The 24,434-nt window shown below is 39.3% G+C and overlaps 2 protein-coding genes across 5 annotated transcripts in view; one reads left to right on the top strand and one right to left on the bottom strand.

Annotated features, from left to right (window-relative positions):
* The window catches only part of CMSS1 (cms1 ribosomal small subunit homolog), a 292,216-nt gene that overhangs the window by 30,610 nt on the left and 237,172 nt on the right, over positions 1–24,434 (top strand). The gene's annotated exons all lie outside the window — the stretch shown is intronic.
* Positions 1–24,434, bottom strand: part of FILIP1L (filamin A interacting protein 1 like) — a 242,365-nt gene that overhangs the window by 22,551 nt on the left and 195,380 nt on the right. For all 3 annotated transcript variants that reach the window (XM_063448901.1, XM_063448894.1, XM_063448910.1), the window contains exon 5: positions 338–3,086. In XM_063448901.1, coding sequence (XP_063304971.1) covers positions 338–3,086 — 2,749 coding nt within the window. The remainder of the gene's footprint in view (positions 1–337; positions 3,087–24,434) is intronic.

Genomic DNA, 24,434 nt, shown 5'->3' with positions numbered 1-24,434 from the left:
AGAACCTTTTTTTTTTGTGAACTTAATGTTTACCACAACATTTTAGTCACATTTAATTTGTGGAAAAAATGACAATGGATGAATTTAATACAAGTGCAGACTAAATATGTACTCCATACAGGTAATGTAAATGAAACAAAAAAGATATACAGTGAATGCACCCACAGTAAAAAAACAAACAAACAAACAAACAAAAAGCTAAAGGTTGGTTCCTTGTTTCATACAGGCCATGCATCATGAAGAAATGGTTCAAAATCTGTGTACTCTTGCAAGGGTTTGGTATCTAGTAGGAGGGGGGTGGGGGTGTAAGTATGGGTCAGTTATTTGGGTTACTTACTGTAATTTGTGATTGCCGTGCTATTGGGGTAGCTGTTGGTGTGATTATGATACTGCTGGTGATTTTGTTTGTGGGTTTATTTGGGGTTCCATTAGATAATGAATGTCTCTTTTCTTGCACAGGAGTGAAAGGACTGGGCGGTCGTCCTAAGTGAATATGTATTTTATTGTCCTCAGTAGTTATTACACTGGAAGTTGAGCTAGAACTGTTAGACCTTTGAAATTGCCAACCAGCCTGCTTGTCAGGGGACACGCGAAAGACTGCATGAGTTCCACTGATTTCCACTGGCTCTGGTGATAGGACACGATCTGGAGAGCTTGAGGAGCTTGCTAATGCCAGTACTTGAATGGGGGACATTGTTCTATCTGGAGTTATAGAACCACATGAGTCAGGGGTCCTAGGTCTTACAAAGGAAGTCATTGTAAGAGGAGAGGTCACCACTTGATCAGGTGTAACATAACCATCTATGATTCTTGGTTTTACAGGTGTTAAGGATCCATTTTGGATTATAGTTATCCTTTGTTTTGGAGTGCTACCACAGTTTGGTATTACTGCTGTGCTTGTGAAGGAGTGTGGGTTCTCTGTAGTAGGACTTGTTATTTCAAGGGTGGCTGTGTTTTGTCCATGATCTGGTGTAACTTTTATGTGCAAAGGTTGTCCAGGTGTATGAGTAAGGACCATGTCCCCTGGGTTTATGTAATTTCCATTCTGCTTTAAGTGCACTTTTCCATTTTGCAACTGCTGCTGGTTAGATTTCATCCATGGAGATCTTGCTTTTCTGTTGTTTAAAGAATTACCATTAGCAGAATTACGTTTAAAAACCACACTGGACTCTTCATCATTCATGTCCTCGTCTTCATGATCACTTTCTTGATACAACTGTCCATTTATAACTGCTCGCTCCAAAGGAATGAGACTTTTATAGTCAGGTGGCTCATTATCTGCCGGATCTGTCTGCACTTCTTTCGAGAACACTTGAAAGTCTGAAATACGCCTTCCATTTAGACTTGGCCTTAGACTCTTGCTAAAGCGACGATACCTTTCTAGTTCTTTGGAAAGGTTCTCCATTTCTTTTGTAAGTTCTTTGTTTCTATTTTCTTGTTGGTGAAGTTTCCTTTGAAGAACAGAGTGATCTCCCTTTAAACGACAAATTGTATCTTCTGTTTTCATGTAGTCATGTATCTTTTCTTTCAGAGCTGTTACCTCCCTTGAAAGATGACCTGACTTTGCTTCTTCCTCCTTGAGCTTTGTTAGTAAAATCTTTTCCTGGTATGTTCCAGACTTCTCAGCCAGTTTATAATTTGCCAATTCCAATTTTACAACTTCTAGTTCTTCTGAGAATATTTTTACTTTCTGTTGTTCATTATAGTACCTTCTCTCCAAGGACTCAAATTCATCTTCTGTTTTCATGAGGTCATCTTCCATTGCTTTCATTTGTTTAAGGGTGTGCTTTAATCTTTCGACTTCCTGTGTGAGCTCTCGGATTTTATTGTTTTCTTGGTAAAGTGATTCAGACGGTTTGCTTTCTTGTTTCATTTTGTTTTTGAGAAACTCTTTCTCAATTACCTCTAGTGACTGCAGCTTCTTCTTTAGCATGCTAGTTTTTGCCATGAGATCATTTCCCTTTTCTTCTTCAGTTCGGAGTTTGTTTTTCAGCTCATCGTTGTCTTTGATTATGTTTTGCATTTTTTCTTGCAGTTCGGCCTTTGATTTTAGTGACTTCTTGCTTTCTTCAATTAATTTTTCTGTGATTGATGTAACTTTATTTTGCTCTTGCTGAAGTTGCGTGTTGGTTGACTTTAACTTGTCTTCCGTTTGCCGGATTTTGTCAGTCAGTGTTTTTCTCTCCTCCACAAGCATCACCGTCAATGTTTTCAGTTTGGTTAGATCTTCTTTTAATATGCTTTCTGTTTTCTCTAGTTTTACTTCAATTGCCTCCAAGTCCTTAATTCTGACTTTTAAGCTTTCTAACTCATTACACAGTTGTTTTGTGCACATTCGCTCTTTTTCCAAGGTGCTCTTGATAGAATAGCATTCTTGTTTACTTTTATTAAAGGCGTCTTCTAATTTTTCCAGCTCAATAATCCTTTTATTTAGTTTATCTACTTCAACTTTAAGATTTTTGCTTTGTGATGCTTCTTTTTCTAGCTTTCTGTTGAGATCCAAACATTGTTCTTCCATCTTTATAAGCTCTTCATCTTTTCCTTCCATTTCCAGCAAGCGTTTTCTCAGATCCTCTACCTCGGCCATTAGACTGGAATTTCCACATTCTCCTTTGTTAAGTTTCTCCCTTAGGTCATGGAGTTCTTCCTCTGCCTTCCGAAGAGTCTTGTTTGTTTCCTCAAGCTCATCAATTTGCCTGCTGAGGGACGTTAACTTTAATCTGAGTTGCCGATTCTGTGTCTCTTCACTAGTCAACTTTGCCATTGTGGCTTCCTGGTCTTGAAAGAACTTACTCGCTTGAGTTTGCAGTTCTATTTCTAGTCTGTTGGCTTTTTGCTCCTCTTCTTCTGCCTTCACTTCTAGAGTGGCCACCTTTTCTTGAGCCTTCTGGGAAGTTGATGTGAGTTCTTGGATCTTGGCACTTTGCAGTTGTAGCTGCTCTGTTAATCTCTGCTGCTCGTCAACCACAATTAATGCAAACGATTTTAACTTTGTGAGCTCATCGCGGAGTTTGGTAATTTTTCTGTGGTTTTCTTTCTCTTTTTTTGCTTGATAAGCAGTTTCTTGTTCAATCAACTTTTTCAACCTAGAGAATAAAAAAAATATTCATATTATAAAAAGTACTTTGAGGTAAGTAAAATAAATACAAATGTTCAACAAGAAAAATGGATTATTCTATACACAGATAGCAAGGTTTTAATTATACCAATTACTCAATGTTGAGAAATTGTAATTCAGCAGTAAGTGGGATGGGGCCTTGTTAATAGATGTGCTGCTATATATGCAGTGGTTTAGAAAACAGGGGTTCCTATGTACAATATACAAAATACCTAACGTTAGGAAAGTTGCTATTGTGTTATTTAAAATTAAGCTGTTATTTGCAAAATGAGTGACAAAGTCACCTACTGGGAGATTTAATCAAATCTATACCTTGTGCTGGATAAAACATAAAGATTAAAGACATAAACGTAAAGCCCCAACTCTGTATTATAATATCTTCTGCATATGTTTGAAATGTAATACAATACCAGTGCCATCAATATATTTCAATAAGTATTTATCTGCATTGAATACTCAAAGTACAGAGCCACTCTATATCTGTAGCTCTTAAGCCTTGGGTTGGTTTTGCTCCTGCCACTAAAATAGGCCCCCTGACATTTTAGTGGATACGGAACCCAGACATTGTAACAGGCACATCATATTGATCGGGGCCCGGATAAATAACCACAATGAGTTGTTTTAGAGTAGCAATGTTGCCAACCCTGTTGACAATGAAAATAGGCTAAGCAGGGTATTTTGCAGTCATTTTTAATATACATATTATAATATATATTAAAGGAACACTATAGGGTCAGGAACACAAACATGTATTCCTGGCCCTATAGTGCAAACACCACCTTTTAGGTGGCTTGCCCCACCTTAGCCCCCCTCCCCCTCTTAAAGGTTATTAAAACGCACCTTATTGACATCATCAGAATTGCAAATTTTAGTCAATCCCATGGGGAAAGCATTGGATTGGCTAAAATTGACAGGGGGGCGGGGTCAAACATTGTTTTGTCCAATCAACACCTCCTCATAGAGATCCATTGAATCAATTGCATCTCTATGAGGAAAATTCAGCGTCCTCATGCAGAGTGTGGATACGCTAAACGGCACTGCTGCTTACTGTGCAGCACTGAGCCAGGAAGCACCTCCAGTGGCCATCTGAGGAGTGAACACTTTGAGGTGTCCCTAGTGGCAATATAAACACTGCCTTTTCTCTGACAAGGCAGTGTTTGCATTAAAATGTGTGAAGGCAATGATTATACTCACCAGAACAACTACATTAAGCTGTAGTTGTTCTGGTGACTATAATGTCCCTTTAATATATAAATGATCTAGATATTTCAGCATCAATTGCTGACCACACTGTGGATGGAGCGTTATCACTTTGTATCTTGTTTCTGCATAAAGTTTGCAACTTCAGCTGAAATGTCCAAATCTTTTACTTTCAAATTAACATTTGCAAGGGATTTGGCCACCTTGGGGTCTTTGGACTGGTGGGATATATAGTGTTTAATTGGGAATGTGCAGTCCCTTATGTGTAAATGTTCTCTTGTCCTCACACACAGGGTTATTCAGCAAACCAAGTATTGTCAGAATTTATCCAAGGAATTACCAATTTTAGGCCATAATACATTCTTTTCTCCAGCTCGTCCATTCTGGACTTAACTTCAAGATTCTTTGGTCAAGCATCGGATTCATAAATAACCCAGGGAAATCTTTAGTAAAAAGCTTCCATTCTCAGTCTTTAGTCTGCCAAATGCAAAAATGAATGTACTCCGTCTGATATCCCTTGCTCAAGTCGTCTACTTATGGAAAAATAACAGAATTTTCTGACTTCTACGGCATAAAATGCATTTTACACAATTACATTTGTGTTAAAATATAACATGTTTCTGCAACAGCAAATGGCAAAAGTCAGAAGATATTTTTCAAGAGTAAAAAGCCCTCCCACTCATCATTTTCCTGTTCTTTTCAATACTTAATTCCCCATACTCCCACTTCGTGATGTCAGTTTGGGAGGCTTGCCAGTTTCCCTGTCAACTAGATGTATTGATGGAGTCTCCAGATGTTCCGATTCTCTTCTGTTCTGCCAGAGCTTCCCTCAGCCAGCAGCCTTGGCATTGATGGTTAGTCCAGTTGTCACATCGCTCTCCCACAGATATGCTCACGTCTCCCATGACATCACATACCACAAGCTCCTAAACAGCGGGATGCTTGAATGGGTTATCCTACAACGGATCTTCATAAAGCCCTGATAGGCATGTGTGCTAAACAAAGCCTATTACTGCCCCTGAGCTTGTAGTCTTACGCGATGTTACAAGGAGGTGTTCTCGTGTGTAAAAACTCGTATCCATGCTCTGCATATGGCGGATCGATTAATAAAACCTCTTTATTTTTCACACTTGTAACTTTTTTTTGAGACTGTGGCTGGATTACTTAAAAAGTCCCTTCTGGAGGGCTGATAAAGAAAAGTGAAGAACATTGGTTACTTCACTTTTCTTTTTTTGTAAATCCAATTTAACAAGCTCACCATACAAACACACAACTTATGTTTCATTTCTCGCTAAACTCCTGGATACTCCTCAAACAAAGCAACCAAAAAAAAAACTAACTTCAAAACTTGCTGCAGTCTTGAAAAATCTATCAATAGAGCAACTACAACCGTAAGCTTCAAAAAGGAACACAGGAGGTTGAAAGCGTGTTGGACACCGACAGCAAGTGCTTAAGTAAAAATTTACATACTGAATACAGAAATGTATTCTTAGGATGCGAAGGAGATCCCGTAAACGAATGACTCCGAAACTTGTCAAAAACATGATTGCTTCGAGTAGAATTTAAACTTTCATTAAGCCAAATTTTGTTTTGTAAACACCAAATTGTTGTAAATTCTAAAAAGGTAGGACAAAATTTATTGTAAAATGGCAGATTTGTAAACGTTTTCAGTCTTCCCCCTGTGTTTTGATAAACGTTTGTGCCCCATAGCGGCAAAGGATAGATAGCACGAATAGTTTATTTTACCCGCTATAAAGTGGTAAAAGGGTCTTGCAGAAATCGAAATTCCATGCTCGTCTCTCTACTGAATCCGTTCATGTTTACAATTTTTTTTAAATTTAAATTTTTTATTATTATAATTTTTTAATTGCACAAACTGATGCAGACTGTATCTTGTTAGGATTCCCATTGGTCTAATCATAATGGCATGGCCAATGTAAAGGCTACAACAGTGATGTCTAGTTCAGTTGTGTTGTACTGCATATCCTATGATGCACAGCAAACCTATAGCTGAGATGTCATGGTTAGCAACATCTTTCTTACAGTATGGTATGCAGCTACTTAGGCATCACTTCAGAATCTTAGCTGCAATTCTACAGATTAGTGCCAAGTTGGTGTACCAAGTGTAGCTGCGGCAGAGCAATAGCAGATAATTGAGCAGTGAGACTGCAGGAGCATGATCTATACACCAAAACTGCGAATAGAAACTCTTGCAGGAGCTCCTGGCTCCAGGAGAAACCACAGTAGGCTCCAAGCAGACCCCAGGAAAGTTGTCAAACTATTCATAAATGGTTAGACTACTTAATCTGGGAGGGCACCAACGCACTCCTGGCACCATAACTACTACATCGAACCTATGGTGCTTGGTGTTCTTTTAAAGATTGGGTTTTTCAATAACACCAAAACCTTAGGTTGGATACAGGACGATAATTGCATGGCATAATCGCCAGTGGAAGTACATTTTATTATCAAATAATACCTATATTAACTATAGGATTCAAGAAGGGAAATAAAACACTCAATCAATCCGAAAGACCTAGAAAAGCAACATGAATGCACCCTCCTGCACTTAGACAGGGTCAAGTTAATGTTTTTAGCAAATCTAAAGATTGCCTTAACAGAACCAGCAATTCTTTGTTAAAGCCAACAGTGCAGGGAGATAGGGACAGAGGGGACTCCTTGTAATCGATGCAAGGAAAATAAATGGTTATGGTGTCCCTTTATGCGAAATGAAAACCGAGCCCACTCCTCCATTAAACAAAACCATAATTTTGCAAGTATGATCATGATCTGTTCTCATTGTGTAAGCTTACGATGCTGTAGAAAACATCTGAGAGATAATCTACGACTGTTAAGGAAATAATCATTATTCCAGTGGAAACAGTATTTCCAGTGAAGCGTTCAGTCATGATGGGATGGAGCAGAGACTTAATGTAGAGAGTGTGTATATCTCAGCGCTCACCCTATGCTGTCACAGGCAATGCCATATATCACTAGCCCTGTTGCTAATGAGCCTTCCCAGCTTTTGGACCGAGGTTAGGCTTAGTTCATGGTTAGTATGTTATGGCAAACCTATGGCAACATGCTGTTTTACTGGGGGTTTATTCACGAGACATGGAAACTGAATTTAGGCCAAACAAATTCCTTCTACTTGGCTATGTTTACAACACGGATGTTTTTGGCCTCAATTTTATAAATCCTGTTTTCACTTCTCCACAAAGCGGTAAGTAAAACTGCCATTGTTAATTTGCAAAACTACCACTACAGTGTGAATTGTACATTTTAAGCGTTTTTGTTTTTAATTCTAGACCAAAATAGTCAAACTGAAAGCATGGCTGGCTTGTACTTCTTTTCCAATTTGGTTATTTTGTTTTAAACTTGATATTTACTTTGAATTCCTGACAATTACTTAAGAAACAATAAAAATAGGTGTTTTCACACAAAACTCTTTTTTTTTTACAATATATAAATACATTTCTTGAAAGGGATAACTCCGTGTTTAAATAAAAAACAAAAACTATATATATATATATATATATATATATATATATATATATATATATATATATATATATTTAAAAAAAAACACTATTTACTAGTTTTGCTCCTAACAAAAACATTCATGCATTTAATTTAGCATTTTGTGGATGAATCTAAAACCAGCTTGCAAAACCTGCAGTTAAGATGTCTGCAGCCTTTGTAAGCCCTCCTCTTCTGACCCCGCCCAGACTTTCTGTGGCTGTCCAATCACAGACTTCCCAATGCAGCTCAATGAGAAGTCTTCGCAAGGCAGTTGCTCTGGGCAATTGCTGCCTTTTGAGTTTAGCTAAGAGTTAGGCAGTGCCGCTGTCTGCAAGGAGCTCAGCCCAAGTCGTGAGTGTGTCGTTCACACAAAACTGTTAAAGTCAGCCTCAAAATTCTCATATTGGGATGCCTGACTGATGGTTCTGAATGTATTCTTACACTGCAGGTCTTTTTGCAAATGTCTGCTCTCATTATTTATTTATTATTTATATAGCGCCAGCAAATTCCATAGCGCTGTACAATGGGCCGCCATTTTCTATCCATGGAATCATGCTGTAATATAAAGTTATTATGGTGCTCAATATGGCCATTTAAAAGAAGCAAAGGAGAAAAGAAAAATCACCAATTACTCAAAGCACACAATGCTTTTGTACCCTGGCCCTGTTCCCTGCATAAACATGTTGAAGACCCACTAGTTCTGTCTGCACAGGGTAATTTCCCTGGATCTTGTCCATCTCTTATTGGATGATCGTGCCACTATTATCAGAGTCTACAAATTGCAAGTCCTGCACTACAAGCCAGGCCTTAAAAGGTACTCGCCACTTCAAGCATGGAGGGTCCATGTCTCATCAGGGGTAAAATTTGCCCGAGTTACATTTTAACTTTCAAATGAGCTTGCAATTAGGAGGATGACGTGAAGGAAAACAAGAGGAAGAACAAAGTATTAGATTGGTGGAAAGGTTGATCAACATGATACCTGTGTCTAGCTAAGCTTGTAAAAGTGGTGTGTGGAACAACCGTAAAGTGGAAGGAAAGCACGTGGAATGGACTTCTTAAAGAATTACTTATTACCTGTCGGGCACTATGCACCTCCCACTCCAATTGCAGTAAAACCTGCAAATTTTTTTTTACTTACCTGGAATCCAGCGCCAAGCTCTCACGTCACAGTGACCGCGTGCAGTCCAATCACTGCTTTCTGATGTAGAGGCCTGTGATTGGACCAGTTGCTGTCTCAAAGCACATGCATGTCTCTGGGCTGGTAAGGAGAAGGAGGGGTTTATTAAAAAAATAAAATCGGCCTGCAATTGAGGGAGGCTGGAGGGAACACCCACAGGGAGGGAGGGTGGAAGGGAGAGCTAACTTCCTCTTGCAGGTGCAACATATTGCTTATGCTGGGAGTGCAACTTTCCCCTAGCACACCATTAACAATATCTCTGTATACATAATCCCACCACCACGGCCACCTCAAATAACGGAAGTGGTCATGGTGTTTAGAGTAATCCTTTAAAGGACTAGAGGAAAGTATACTTGGATGCAATAGGGCATTCTATATAAGAAATAGCAGTGTGGGAACGAACAGAGGACAAGAAAAGGTCACTCGCAGAGAGAAGGGAATAAAAAGAGATTCAAAGTAGTTGCTTGAATTGAGTCCTGGAAATCCAGCGTAAGGACTGGTATAGGGGTGACGTGAGAGTCAGGAAAGATGCAGTACCAATGTAAGTCACTGATTGAGGTACTGTAGTTATTTTTAGAGTTATTCTGCTTTCTTGTACTGAAAACATCTCAATGACTTTGCTTTGATGATCTCACTTGCTTTGTCCAGCTGGCTACTCTCAGAAGCATAAAAACCATTACAATATGTCACTCTGAGCTCTATATACTCTGTATGTGTCCAAATACGACAGTGTATCAAGCATAAGTATTAAGGACGCTGAAATGTCAAAACGTGATGCCCAAAATAAGTCCCACAGATTGCTTTTTAATGTAAATCGACACCAGGATGCCACCGATAACTCATTTTCTACAATATCAAAAAACAACAACCTGTTAGCCGTAAGTTGGTACTCAAGCATGCCAGGTAACGTTAATCTACATACAAGTAAATGTATAAACATATATTGTCTAATGTTAGGATTCACATGTTCCCCAATGCCCAGTACAGCATTTCATGGACTAAGCGTTTAGGGAGTACAATCAGAAGAAATACACGAGCCAAAGTACTGTGGAAAAAGGAAGAGCTTCTGTTTGTCTGCAATACCATTTTCCAGCAGCCACAACACTTGTGACAGCTGCTGGGGGAATGGAATTTCTGTGTGATAATGCATTATGCAGGAAGATCCGTGGGATATCTGCAGAATTGCATGATCGTCCAAATCTGCGAGAATCCAAAACGTTGCCATTTCTGATGGCTTTATCCATTACTAAGTGGATGTGTAACATGGGGGATTGTTGCAAAAACCCCACAAGTCCGAGGTTTAAAAAGCCACTCCATGGTAGCTTTGGTTACCCTGACATGTCCCCTTTCCATATCAGAATCTTATGATTTCATGCACTTTGTACAAGTTAAAATATAGTTGCATTCATCAACTTAGATGAAACTCTCCCGACAGTCCTGTAATGCCTTTAACCCCTTAAGGACACATGACATGTGTGACATGTCATGATTCCCTTTTATTCCAGAAGTTTGGTCCTTAAGGGGTTAATGCAGGGTGGACAAACTGTAGAGTTACTCAACGGCAACTTTCATGCTGCTTATCCATTCTGAAGGTTGACAAAGCATCATGGTAGCTGTAATTCTACAACATTTGGGGATATTCCTTTAACCCCTTAAGGACACATGACATGTGTGACATGTCATGATTCCCTTTTATTCCAGAAGTTTGGTCCTTAAGGGGTTAATCCAGCCCTGTGCATGCCTTCCACATTCCAGCATCCTATTTTCTGGTGGCGACAGATGTGGAAAGAGATGGTATCCAAATACTAGGAATGTTTATTTTGATTAAAGGAACTCGTCAGTTCCAGGAAAACATATCCATTTTCCTGGCACTGCAGGTTCCTGCAGTGCCTCCCTCCCTACCTCCCATCCCATGTTGCTGAAGGGTTTAAAACCTCTTCAGTGACTTACCTGAATGCAGCGCTGATGTCCCTCGGCGCTGGGTCAGGCTCCGCCCACGCTCCTCCCCCGCCGACCTCAGCCGGCAGAGAGATCTAATGGAGAGACATCACCCGGCAGAGAGACCTAATGGAGAGACCTAATGCCCATGCACGGCAATGGGCACACGTGCACATTAGACCTCCCCATAGAAAAAAGCATTATTCAATGCTTTCCTATGGAGATTCCGGCGACGCTGGAAGTCTTCATGCATAGCGTGAGGACGTCAAGGGTCGTTTAAAACACTTTTCGTGTTTGCGCTTGCAGCCCTCCTGATGTTAGTATGAACTTACACTTTGTTGTATCAACTCTTACCATGTTAATGGTGTATTTAGCAGAGTGTTCGCTTTCAGGCTTCTTTGTCCAGAATAGTTTTGCACTTTAGCACTTCCACTGGAAAGCTATCACAAGTACACACTACCATTTTTGTAAATTAGTATGTTCTCCTATCATACATGGTACAGTGCGGCAGGATATGTTGGATATATATCAAAGCAGAACTGTTATTTGTGGGGTCTTTGTATGTATTTTAGGTTCTATATCTGCTCTGGTATTACTTGGGAGCTGATGCTCATTTTGCTCAGTGCCATCTTTTTTCGGGTTTATTTGTCAGTGGCTGAGTCAGCCATATACTGTCGCACATGCATGTGTGTACAAAATGGGGCTCTATGTAAAAATCCTAGACATGAGCTTTAGATTGTAAACCTATTTGGGCAGGGCCCTTTTCACTATTACTACTGTTCCCATAAGTCAGAAATGTCTTGTTAGAACAATACAGTCTTGTCTTGTTTACCTATTCTACAGTGCTGTGAGAAATATTGCCGCTAAATAAATTATTAGAATTTTTATTTTATTTGTTTTATAAATTGCTGTCACACTCATCAGGGGTAAAATTTGCCAGAGTTACATTTTAACTTTCATTGCTGCCTTATTGGACCACTATAGGCACCCACACCACTTCAGCTCAATGAAGTGGTCTGGGTGCCAGGCCCATCTAGGGTTAACCCTGCAGCTGTAAACATAGCAGTTTAAGAGAAAATACCCTAAAGACCCTATAGTGCCAGGAAAATGAGTTTGTTTTCCTGGCACTATAGTGGTCCTTTAAGTGAAAATATGTTTTGTCTAACTTTATCTACCCACTTGACATGTCAAGTCTCCTTTCTCTCCACCAAGTGTAAATATTAAAGACAAAGGTAAGCAAATGAAAGTAAGTAATACAAGCGTTTAAAAGAGACGGTTTTAATTTTGGGCTAATTGACCAGGGAATTGCACATTTTAAGCAAATGTAATACGTGTGTGCGTGTGTGCGTGTGCGTGTGCGTTTTAAAGAGAAATTTAAACCGGTAGTGTAAAAAAGAAGAAAAAATACCAGAAGCCTGACAAATTATCTCCTGATTTGATTCCTTTGTGTGCGATGGGCCCACATTCAAGACAAAGCAGCTAACCAGATTATTATTTCCTGATAGTCCTTTGTAGACCAGCCAGTCAGATCAGGCATTTTTTTTTTCTTCTCCTTCCTTGCTTAAACTTAACTAGTGTCATCCAAATTCTGATTGGATGATGTCATTTCACTGAAATCCACATGTGGCGTGCAACTGTACATGAGTCAGAGGCACCACCTGTATTTCATCAGCATTCCCCTTAATATTCCGCATCGCCTGTGCATCCTCCCTTTTACATAGACAACACTGATAGAGTGATATATCACTCTTCACAACTCCAAAGTATTTATCAAAACCACTTAACCATATTGTCACTCATCAGGCACTAAATCTGCCTTTACTCCACTGGCAAAGCAGAAGTGTAGACAAATTTAGAGGATCTGCCTGAGCATATATATATTTATAAAATATGTATTGCAGCGCTACAAATGGAGGTCAGAAATCATTTTTACTTTTGTGTTTTGATCTACTTCTGTAAGTAATTATTTTATACTAAATATTCCTTTACATAAAAAAAAAAGGTATTGGTTTGTATTGATGTTTTTTTCCCCCCATACGTAAATACCTGTTACATAAGCCTTCTGCATGCAAGTCATGTTTTTAATAAAATCTATATTATTATTATTGCCATTTATATAGTGCCAACAGATTCTAAATCAGCCAGCTTCCTATGGTTCAAGCAGATTTTATCTTTGAATATGGTATTTTAAGGGACACTCTTAATGTTTTATACTGTCTTCCACTGCACTTTTCATTCATATAAATGCTTCAATAGTTTCTAATGGGGTGAGGAAATGAGGGAATTAAATATACCCATAAAAGAGCAGTACATTTTTAACCTCCTCAGTGACTGAGAACAGCACAGAAAATGATGTGAGGCTCTACTAACACGGCCAAATTGGATCCTTTTGTTTTGCTTAATTTATGCTGGTAAACGTAAAGGAATGCTATAGTTTTCAACTACCTATTTTAGAGTCCCCCCTGCCGTGTGAGTACAGTATCAGTATAGATGATCTCAGCCTGGAGGCTAGTGCGCATGTATGGCGAAACACTGCACAGAGCCAATCAAATGGTCACTTTGAAACCATTTACTTGAATAGCTGAGTCTAACTTAGGGAGACGACATCAAGAGACATGTTAACACTTCAATGAAAACATTCCTACAGAACGCTCCTACAGAATTTCAATGTTTTCAGGTGCATGGTTAAACCTACAGGGACATGGCACCCAGACCACTCCGTGGGGATGAGATGATCTGGGTGAAGAGCTTATAGAGTTTGTGGCAGGTTCACATATGGCATGCTTCCAAGTTTTACGCACTACGCCAGAGCTGTGGAGAACGTATGAGCAAACTGTAAATGTAGGCCAAAGTAGCAGTGTTACAAATATTGGAGAAAGTATAGTTTTCTGCCATTTTTTCTCCTAGAATGGAAAATGCCATTGCAGTTATCCAATTGCAGATTTTAAAGGAACGTTATAGTGTCAGGAATACAAAACTGTATTCCTGACAGTATAGTGTTAAACTAACTGTTTAAATCTCTGACCCCCTTCTCTGTGTAGTACAAAGATTACTTTATTCAACTTTTATCCCTCGTCATTCCGGTCTCACCATGACTGGCCCCTCCTCTATGGCTGAGCTTATCGGTCTTGATGATCTCAACCAATCCAATACTTTCCTGTGGCTGTTGGGCATGTGCACCAATGCGCCACACTGTGCCAATCAGCATCTCCTCATAGAGATACATTGAATCAGTGCATTTCTATGGGGAGTGTTCAGTGTCTCTGCTGAACATCAGTGCTACACAATGTGCAGCACTAGACTCTGAAAAGGCAGTGTTTACAGACTGCAGGGGCATGCTATAGACACTTTACACATGTCCTGGCACACTAGTTGGAAAGTAGTCAAACTCTTTTCGAACTGCTTGACAACATACTTCACATCTGCCTCCAGACCCCTAAAGCACTTTAGCTTGCTGAAAAGCTTTATATGTGAAGATTGTGTCCCCTTTTTTCGTTTTTGAAATAGTGCAGACTTCAATTGAAATTGGCACTTTTATAAAGTAACCTGGTTACACCCCCTTATCTTCTGATGCAGACATCAGGTCCTGTTACTTCCTGGTTTTATTAGCTCAGTGGAGCTAAACTCAAGAGGCAGAAATTGCTCAGAGCACCTGCCTTACAAAAACTTCTCATTGAGCTGCATTGGGTTTGCAAAGGCTGCAGACAAGGGAACTGCAGTTTTTGTAAGCTGCTTTTAGATATACCTACAAAAAAAAAAGCATAATTAAATGCATGCACGTTTTCATTTGGGGTATATCTACTAAGCAGTGATTTTTTATTTATTTGGGCAGTCAGCCAATGAGCCAGACTTGCATGGCAGGACATAAGTCAATTGAGCTAATGGAAGCTCCTTGCAGAAGCGTCCATCTTTACAGGACTGAGGGTTCCAGATAGACCACTGGTAAGTTGTAAAACCCCTCACAAAAGGTTTGACTACTCTGGCACCATAACCACTACTGTGTGCTGTAGTAGTTCTAGTGATAGGAGTGTTCCTTTAAAGAGCAATGAGATGCTGTAAAGGATTTATTATATGACATTGGTCCATTTAGTAGGTGGGTTGGGTAAATACTGGGATCCAAGTACCTGTCAATCTTAAAGGACCACTCTAGTGCCAGGAAAACATACTCGTTTTCCTGGCACTAGAGTGCCCTGAGGGTGCCCCCACCCTCAGGGACCCCCTCACGCCCGGCTCTGGAAAGGGGAAAGGGGTTAAATCTTACCTTTTTCCAGCGCTGGGCGGAGAGATCTCCTCCTGCTCTCCTCCTCCGATCCTCCTCTTCTCCTCCCCGTCGGCTGAATGCGCACGCGCGGCAAGAGCTGCGCGCGCATTCAGCCGGTCACATAGGAAAGCATTCATAATGCTTTCCTATGGACGCTGGCGTGCTCTCACTGTGAAAATCACAGTGAGAAGCACGCAAGCGCCTCTAGCGGCTGTCAGTGAGACAGCCACTAGAGGACATAGGGGGAAGGCTTAACCCATTCATAAACATAGCAGTTTCTCTGAAACTGCTATGTTTCTGAAAAAATGGGTTAACCCTAGAAGGACCTGGCACCCAGACCACCTCATTAAGCTGAAGTGGTCTGGGTGCCTAGAGTGGTCCTTTAATATTTTCGATATTGTGGTTGATGACCACCATATGTGTATTATGTCACACAAAATAAAAATTTGTCTGCTTTTTTTTTTTTTCATTGAGATCTTCCATTAAATTGGAAATAAAAAAAGATGACAACCTGTAGCCAAACAAATTATGTAATACATCTCCATCAGCTACTTGTCCAGCTCTGTTTTTTATATTTTGCTTAAAATATTCAATTCTTTTGTCAGGTTTTTTTTTTCCCTTTAAATCCTGGTTTAGTGAATTTATCTCTTTGTGTTCTACCCTGTAATTATATCTTCATTCTGAAAGGACAGGACCTCCTCCCTACAAACAATATGTAATTTAAAAAAAAAAAAAGTTTTTTTTTTTTTTTGGTTATTTCAAAGAGGTTCCTCAGCTGATAACTTCAGCAGAAAGTTCAGAGCACTGTACATGGGAATTCTGGAAATATGAATTAGAACGTGTTCCCCTTTGCCAGACCATCTGAGTTACAGCTGGGATGACTTTAAGGGATGTTATGATACGCAGCCGGCTGGCTGCAGTCTTGTTTCTTCTGCAGATGGTTCCTAGGATATCGAAGCAGCAAATAGACATTTTTCTTAAAAAAAAATATTGGCTCCTGCAAACTGATTTAAACCACTTTAATGGAAACTGGCTTCTCATTTTTCAGTGATTTCTTGGTTTATAAACAGAGGAATTTGCGGGGGTAATGTGCCCACATAATAATGCACAAATTCCCTGCACTAATTGCTGTGAAATTATATTTTTACGAAAAGTTTTTCTGCAACAATCAATAGTATTAAAAACTGCTTTTGAATTTGTTGTCCGCAATGGTAGTAGTGGTTTGGCTGCCAATGGTGCTAGATGCTAGAACATCACGTCAGCCCCCAAATGTCACCTAGGTGGAATTGTGGAGTCATATTTCCAGAACCCTGTTTTGTTGATAAAAAAATATCTCTTTTGGGATGCATTTAGAGACTTGTAGCTTTAGAACTCCAGCTTGTTAGATGAAGGACTCCGTGGCGAAAATAGCTCTAGAACACATTTTGTTAGATATTCTTCCCATTGAACCCTTCTACTAAGAAGCTGGGTTCTAGAGTCAGTTTCAGATACTCTGCCCATGGTACCCTTCTACTGGGACTGCAGTTCTAGAACCCAACTTATTGGTAAAAGGGCTCCATGGGGAAAATAGATTGTAGCTCTAGAACACAGCTTGTTAGTAAAAGGGCTCTGTAGGGATTATTACGGAGATTGGGAGCTCTAGTACCCAGCTTGTTAGTAGTAGAACTCAGTGGGGAAAGATTTGGACAAGGTAGCTCTACAAAAAAAAGCAAATGCCACAAGACAAGTCCTTCCCCATTTCCCTCCCTGAGCCAAATATGCATGCAGACACAATGATACAGACGTGTAGCCCCCACAACCAGACTAATCATTCCTTTTAAAGAAGGGTCTTGAGCTATACTTGCATGTTGTTTTTTTGGTACATTACTGCCTGTTTTACATTATTATTTAAAGATGTCCCTTAGGGGGGAATAATGTGTTTGACTGACTTTTTTTTTACTGAAGCTGACAGATCCCCCAGGCTACTTATTGCCCATGATAGTCTATGTACTAACTAGCTGGGTTCTAGGGCTTCCTATGTGAAACTGAAATCCATGTCTCCTGAATACTTTCTTACAAGTAAAAAAAAAACATGAAGTAGTGTCTTCACATACAGCTTCTAGATAATCTATCTGGATGCATACCTAGATGAAATTAAAGCCAAAATAAACAGATGTCATCCAATAAGACTAATATTCTTGCATAACGCAGTTTCACGGTGTCTAGCAATGTACATTGATTGAAACAGGTAACAGAGTAGAACACAACGTTCATACATCCTTGCAAACAAAACCAAAAAAACAAGAGCAAATCTATGCATTGCTATAAACTTTCCAAACACATGTTTTCATTGCGAGCTAGATTAATTTCAAATTACATTAATTGCTATTCATTCGAGGAAAAACCGAATGCCTTATCTACGAATGTACGAATTCATAACTTTTTTCTGAATTGGAAATAAAATTCCACAAAATAAGCAAGTTTTTGAATTTCTCAATTCTGCTTATTTGTCCTCTTATTTTCTTTCTTTCTTCCTAGATTTGGTTGTCGGGTAACACCAATGCACAGTTTGAATAAAACTTTTTCTCTTTTGACCCCCAAAGAATGCTATTAATTGAATCAAACCATACTTTAAATTAAAGTAAGACCAAGACTTGCTATCCTAAAGTATCCCAAGACTTTCACATACCAGAGGTATTTTTACCTGGATAATTGATGTCGTAATGTTTATGTTGCAATATAGGCTGTGTGCTCCTAGAATATCTTTGCACCCTGTAAAGTGGCCAGGCTGTGCTTTCTAATTACACAGCTAGCTGAATATCTCACTATATTCAGTGTTCGTTTTAAACATTTCTAGTGCTACGCTTCTCCTAACAATGCTTCCAAGGAAACAACAGCTTATAGACGCTGTAAATCATTTAACCAGTTCTTTCTATTTTCCCGTAGCAGTAGACGTAGGGGATCATTTCTTTTCCATGAAGTGCGTTCCAATAAAGTTCTGTGTTAATTAAGATTTCCTGTCCCCCGACCCCATGGAACTTAACTGAAAAAAAACCAAAAAAACGTCTTTTCCGGGTGGAGGTTAATCGTGTCTGTCCAGTATTTTGTGTAGTCTGGACTAGAACAATAGCGTTTGATAGTATTGCTGGCTTTTCATTTCACTATCCCCTCAGCCACATTTTGAGTTGCTGGATATTTGTTCTTTGCATGAAAGGTTCTATTGGGGGGTTATGTTTAAGAAGCAGTTACTATGGTGACTGCAACCAGCTTTAGACATTTCCAGCATCATTAAGCTTTGCACGTAACTCTTTCTTGTTAACATTTTACTCATATTAATCCATTTTTCAAGTACAGATTTCCCAACCTGTCTTTTTTTTATTTCAATTTTTAATTTATTTCAATTCACATTGAGAAACGATTCTTTATGAAATAATAAAAATGCATGTACATGATCAACCTTTTTGAACTTTTTATAATGAGTAACTTGAATGTCTCCCCCTTACCCCTCCTCCTTCCCAGCAATGCTGTGGTTAACTCTTTGAATGCCATAGTGCTCTGCAACACCCTGCAAAGCCTTCTCGTGTCCTTTCCTCTACCATACAAAGCATTAAACATCACATGCTATAAAAATGCAGGGGATCACCTAGTAATATCAAGTATCACAACGTGTTTGGACCTAATGACAGTCACCGCTCTGCCACTTAGAAGATACAATAATGCAGTTATTTAAATGCAGGTCTGTCAGCGTAGCATGGCTTCAATTTTAAAATGAAACACAGATATGCTTGCAAATTGTCAAGTACCTGTGTACTGCTGCTTAAATGCATTTTCGCATCCACAGACGCTTGTCACAGCAGATGTGGGAATAATAATAATAATAAAAAAAAGGAAAGCATCAAATATAACTATATATTGAGCAAGCACAGAACACATCTAGTGTGAATAAGTGCCTCTAAATATGTATGTACTGTAGCGTGTATAGGGTTAGTCATGTAGGAAAAGTGAAGTGTGTTCATATTCTGTTTAAACAGAGCATTAACAATTCATTTAATAAGGCTCTAAGTTTTGACAAATATACACGCAGCCTTTTAACATGCAGCATCTAAGTAATTTAGTTGGGGATAGACCACAGATCTGAAACTTTGAAAAGCAAATTGGTAAAGCCCATCTTTCTAAAGCTCTTACCTTAAGATGATCGGTTAGAGTTCCCAGCTGTGGCTGCAGCCCCATAAGGGGACTGTGGAGTTGGAGACACTGAGTTCTCCCAGGCATAAACGATGTGAACATTCCACCACACTGCAAACAATGAGAGATAGCCTCTTTGCTTGTCCCAAGCCTATAGAGCATTACGTCATTGCACTGCCATATATGGAGCTCTGTTGTACAGACACGCTTGTGTCTGACTAGTGTACTTTAAAGTTAGCCAGAACTTTTGAAAGTTTATTAATGTGTTCTGGCTCCAAGCTGAAGTTCAAGACTCTGTAAAAAAATGTGTCATACAATACAGGGCTACGACAAAGAATGTGTAAAAGGCTTGGGTTACAGAATCCCCATGCCTTGTTATTGATAATAAACTTTATTGAGTTATTAGCTGATCTACTTCTAATTCTGCTCCCTGCGTAAAATAACAAGGCTTGCAGACACTTTCTGTCCTAAATGGGTTTAGCTGTGATAAAGCCGTTTTATATCGCAAATAAAGTCGCTGTGCGCTTAAGAGAACCAGCACGTTGTGGGATTTCATTCCCTCTTTCTCTCCATAAAGGGGTGCTCCTTGCGGGACGATATTTTATAGCCTGATGATGTAACCACTTAACAATCCTGTAAGTAATGATGGGAAGAACAGGGGGAAAAAAAGTCCTTTCTCTTTTTTGTTTAAAATAGTTCTGCTGTCTTGTTTCCTGTTTGTGCACATATATTGCTGTGACGGAAAACAATTCCATGAAATAACTTTGATAAGATGCTGGTAAACACAGAGCTTGTTATGTGACATGCGGCATTGTACAGAATGGTAGCACGCTACGTTCTAGCTGCTAATGATTAACTAGAACTGTCATTCTTCACCAATGGGTGTGATTGCTGCATTTACCAACCTCCATGTTCACAAGTTAAAAAACCAACCAGTTTTTGTATGCTTTTGTCTATTCTTCGAAATGTAAAATTAGTGACTTAGAATAATTTTTGCATTATTTTTGCAGATTTATACACTTTTTATTTAAGAATTGTTTGTCATTTTACTGTGCGTACTAAAATGTGCTTTTTTTAAAAAAAAAAATTAAATTAACATTTTTTTGACTGCAGTATACACATTTTTAACCAAGTAGCAATTTGGACAGAATTGGAAAGGAAACGTTAATAGTTAACATTTGTGTTTAACTAATCGGTGGGAGGGTTGTTGGACCAGAGATGAAGAACAGAGCAAGAAAGAAGCCAAGGTCAGGCCTCACGGTGGAGCTGTGTCCCAAAACCAGTGCTTTTAAGGACAGTTGCAAAACCAACCAAAAAAATAATAAAAAATTGTAGAAGAAACAAACAAACAACAACAAAAAACTGTTGTTGTTGTTGTTCTTATTGGCATCTATGCACTACCAAATAATTCTGCAGCGCTTTACAATAATTTAAAGAGGGAATTGTAATAATAATAAGTTTTGCTTATTTATTGGTCATATATACATTTTATATTTAGTTGTATTGTTGATCTCAACCTTTTTATCTCGTTGTTTTATATATGGTTACATTGACCAAAATGTGTTTTGTTTATTTTAGCTTTGTATGCAAATTGTTAAATAATGTAAAAAAAATCCAACCTTTCAAGCAGGCAATCTAATTTGCCGGTAGCACGGAGTTAAGATCTCAGATCGTATTGATCACGGGGGCGTTTAATTTTAGATTCCTTATTGAATGTGCCAAGCATATTCTAGTATGGTGTATCTGGAGCAGGCTGTACTCTTCATACAGAGAATCGAATGCGTGATGCAATCTGGGTGAGGTGGCATTTAAGCGTCTCCTGGGTCTGGTATTTCCTGTTTCGGATTCTCAATATTGTATTGTAACAGCTTACTCCTGTAACAATCCCATATGAAGATGATTGAATAATTAGTTAAAGGGATTTGGACTCTCTGCTAAGGGGACATCTGTAGTGATTATGTTGCTTGGAGTGTTTCTTTAATTGTATACAAACAGACCTTGGGTAAGCTGAATATACAATGAAAGAAAACTGCCACAAGTGATGAAGAATGAAATATATGAAATATGTGCAAGAAAATCTAGAAGCTTTTCATTATATTTTTTTTTAAATCTGCTACCAATAAATCCCCAACAATGGAAGGTTGGGATTCACAACAGATCAGAGAAGAGCTCAGTTTTGCTGTTAAACAGGGATCCTTTTTATTGGACTGGAGGTTTTATGAGATTATAGTTTGCTGCCGAGTGTTCGTCATTTCTGCAAATAATTGTATAAAAATATAGCCGCAACTGCAGGAAAGTCAAGGCAAACATAGCCACAATGCCTCCTACACTACTAAACACAGCTTGGTTCCCCTGGCAACTAATCATAGGTTTACTGACTTGTTTTAGTTAAATAAAATTCTAAAGTTCCTTCTCTCTCCCAAAATCACGACATCCTTCTAATTAAAGAGAGAAGCATAACTGCATATTGGGCCTGCTCAGTCACATGCAAAATCTGTGAGCGCTGAGATCGGAGCCATCTCTAAAAGGAAATCTTTACAACATTTTAAGAGTAATAGATTTCCTAGTTTATTCTTTGAATCCAAACATGGATTTTGCATTAACCCCTTAAGGATCAATAATATTTAATGCTAGGGGAAGACATACAGTAATGATACACTATGACATTTGACATATGCATCCTCCCTGCGCTGGAAGGAAGTGAAGGGAACTGTAACTACTTCCGACTGGCGCTGAGATTGACATATCTGCTCACTGTGCTCCTCATTCGGCAGAGCCGCCCGCCCATTAGGGCAAAGCCACTTGCCCATCCACAAGGGCAAACCCGCCCGCCTAATAGAACTAAGCCGCCCACTCATTAGGGCAAAGCCCAATTCCCTGCGCTGGTTCAATCCAGGGGGACATAGTTCAGTTGGTTCACTTCCTCCCAGCGCACGGAGATACAGAGACAGAAGGGAGGAGTCCGGACCAGCGGCAGCCCACTCCCATCAGCCGCATGCAGCCCCACTGTAACCTGTTCCTAGTCCCCTTGGATCCCGGGGGTAACCATCCTCCTGTGCCCACAAGGTAGGTAACAAAAGGGTGGTAAAATCTGTATTTTTTTTTTTCTGTTTGTATCTATTTGAATGTACCAAATAAAAATATATACTTTGTGAGAGTGTGTCAGTGAGTGTGTACAAATGCCTCTTGGTGTATGTCTGTCTGTCTGTCTGTCTGAGTGCGTGTACATATGTCTGTCAGTGTGTCTGATGTGTGTGTCTATATATGTATCTGTCTGTCAGTTAATGTGTATGTTTAGGTCACCAGCTCCCCTCCGATCGCTTAGGAATGGCACTTTAACCTTTCTCTCCCCACCCCCCCCCGCAAACAATGTGACTGTTTTGCCGCAGCTGGCACACCTCCATAGCTGAGATGATCATAGGAAAGCATTGGGAAGCTATTGAGCATGCGTGGCAAAATGCTGCACCAATAAGCATCTCCTCATAGATATGCATCTCTATGGGGAACGTTCAGAGCGTGGAAATGCTAAATGAAGATAGGAGACACTTTAGGTAGGAGACAGTGTTTTTCAACAGCAAAAATACAGTGCTTAAAGGAACAGGCTATAGACACCAGAGCCACTACATTAAGTTACAGTGGTTCTGGTGGCCATAATGTCCCGAATTGTGTTTTTGTCATGGAAAAAAAAAACTGGCTCCTAACTTTTTTTTTAGCTGGCTAGTGCAGTATAGATCATTATACAATCGTTATACAATGGTTATACAACGGTTTACAAACGCCTCAGTTAACATTATTTTCAGTTTACAAATAAAAAACCATTGAAAATAAAGCCTCGGTTTACAAATCTTTTCACAATACAAAGCAAGTTTCCCCAGGATGCATTGAACCTGGGAGGTTTATAGCGCCGCCCCCTGCATGCTGGAGCCTGTGGGTAGCACATGGCGTCGAGTGTGGAGGTGTTGGAGCAGCTTTTGCATAGAGTTTTGGAGCCATTCTGGAAATTGTTTGCAGTTGTTTTGGGACTTTTGGGTGCATTTCTCAAGCTGTGGAAAGGTAGGGAGCGGAGCTTCGTCGTTTGCATGCCTTTTGTGTGTTCTGCATTGTGGGTTGGTTTCCATGCCGGCTCATTTTGACTTTTGTTTCCCTGACCTCCAGAACGGATTAATTGGCTTTCAATGCATTCCTATGGGAAACTGTGTTTTGGTTTACAATTTTTTTGCAATAAGAAACGTCTCAGAGAACGCATTAAGTTCGTAAACCAAGGTCCCACTGTAATTTGTAATTATGCTCATAAGGAATGGCCTATATCAGCAACTGGAATTTTATCAATACAAACCAGCTTGATATGGTGTTTAAAATGTTACAAATATTTTTATAATAAATTTGTGTGTGTGTGTTGATTACACTAAAGCCACGGCAACCCTACGGTGAGATTGGCAATCCTGACGATTTCTGCTCTAATCGGACACTTTCTAAAATGTGCTGAAATAAGCCATTTTCCTTCCCGTACTTCTCATAGAGAAGAACTAAATCTTTCTCTGTGAGCAGCATTAGACTTGTTTGTCAATATCATGCTGTTCATGATTCCGAATGTGAAGATCTTCTAAAATTGAATATAGCTCTAGCAGCTGTTTATCTGACAGGCATCAGAGGTGTGTTTTTGGTCAAACTTAGTCATTGCTGCAGCAAAGTTTTACAGTGAGAAAAAAGGACAGCATATATGCACCAAAACCACTTTATTAACCTAATATACAAATTTAAATTATTTCCTTACAACCTGGAACACCTGATGACATGGCTCTGCTCTGAATTCACCTTCTCCTTTCCCAATTTCAAACCTCTCACGTTTAGTACATTTGATTTATACTTTAATTATTTGAATATTCATATTCTGTCCTTTTCATTATTTTGTTACTTGTTGTTATTCCTCGTGTGTGTGCTTTTTATATTTCTTTTTTTATGTCTTGGAATACCTTTTACAATATAAATGTTTTTTTAGTTGTTCTTAAAGAGACACCATAGGCACCAAGACAGTTTCACCTCAATGAAGGGGT

The sequence above is a fragment of the Pelobates fuscus genome, chromosome 1, assembly GCF_036172605.1.
Source record: "Pelobates fuscus isolate aPelFus1 chromosome 1, aPelFus1.pri, whole genome shotgun sequence".
Lineage (NCBI taxonomy): Eukaryota > Metazoa > Chordata > Amphibia > Anura > Pelobatidae > Pelobates > Pelobates fuscus.
This window is presented reverse-complemented; position numbering and strand designations above follow the sequence as displayed.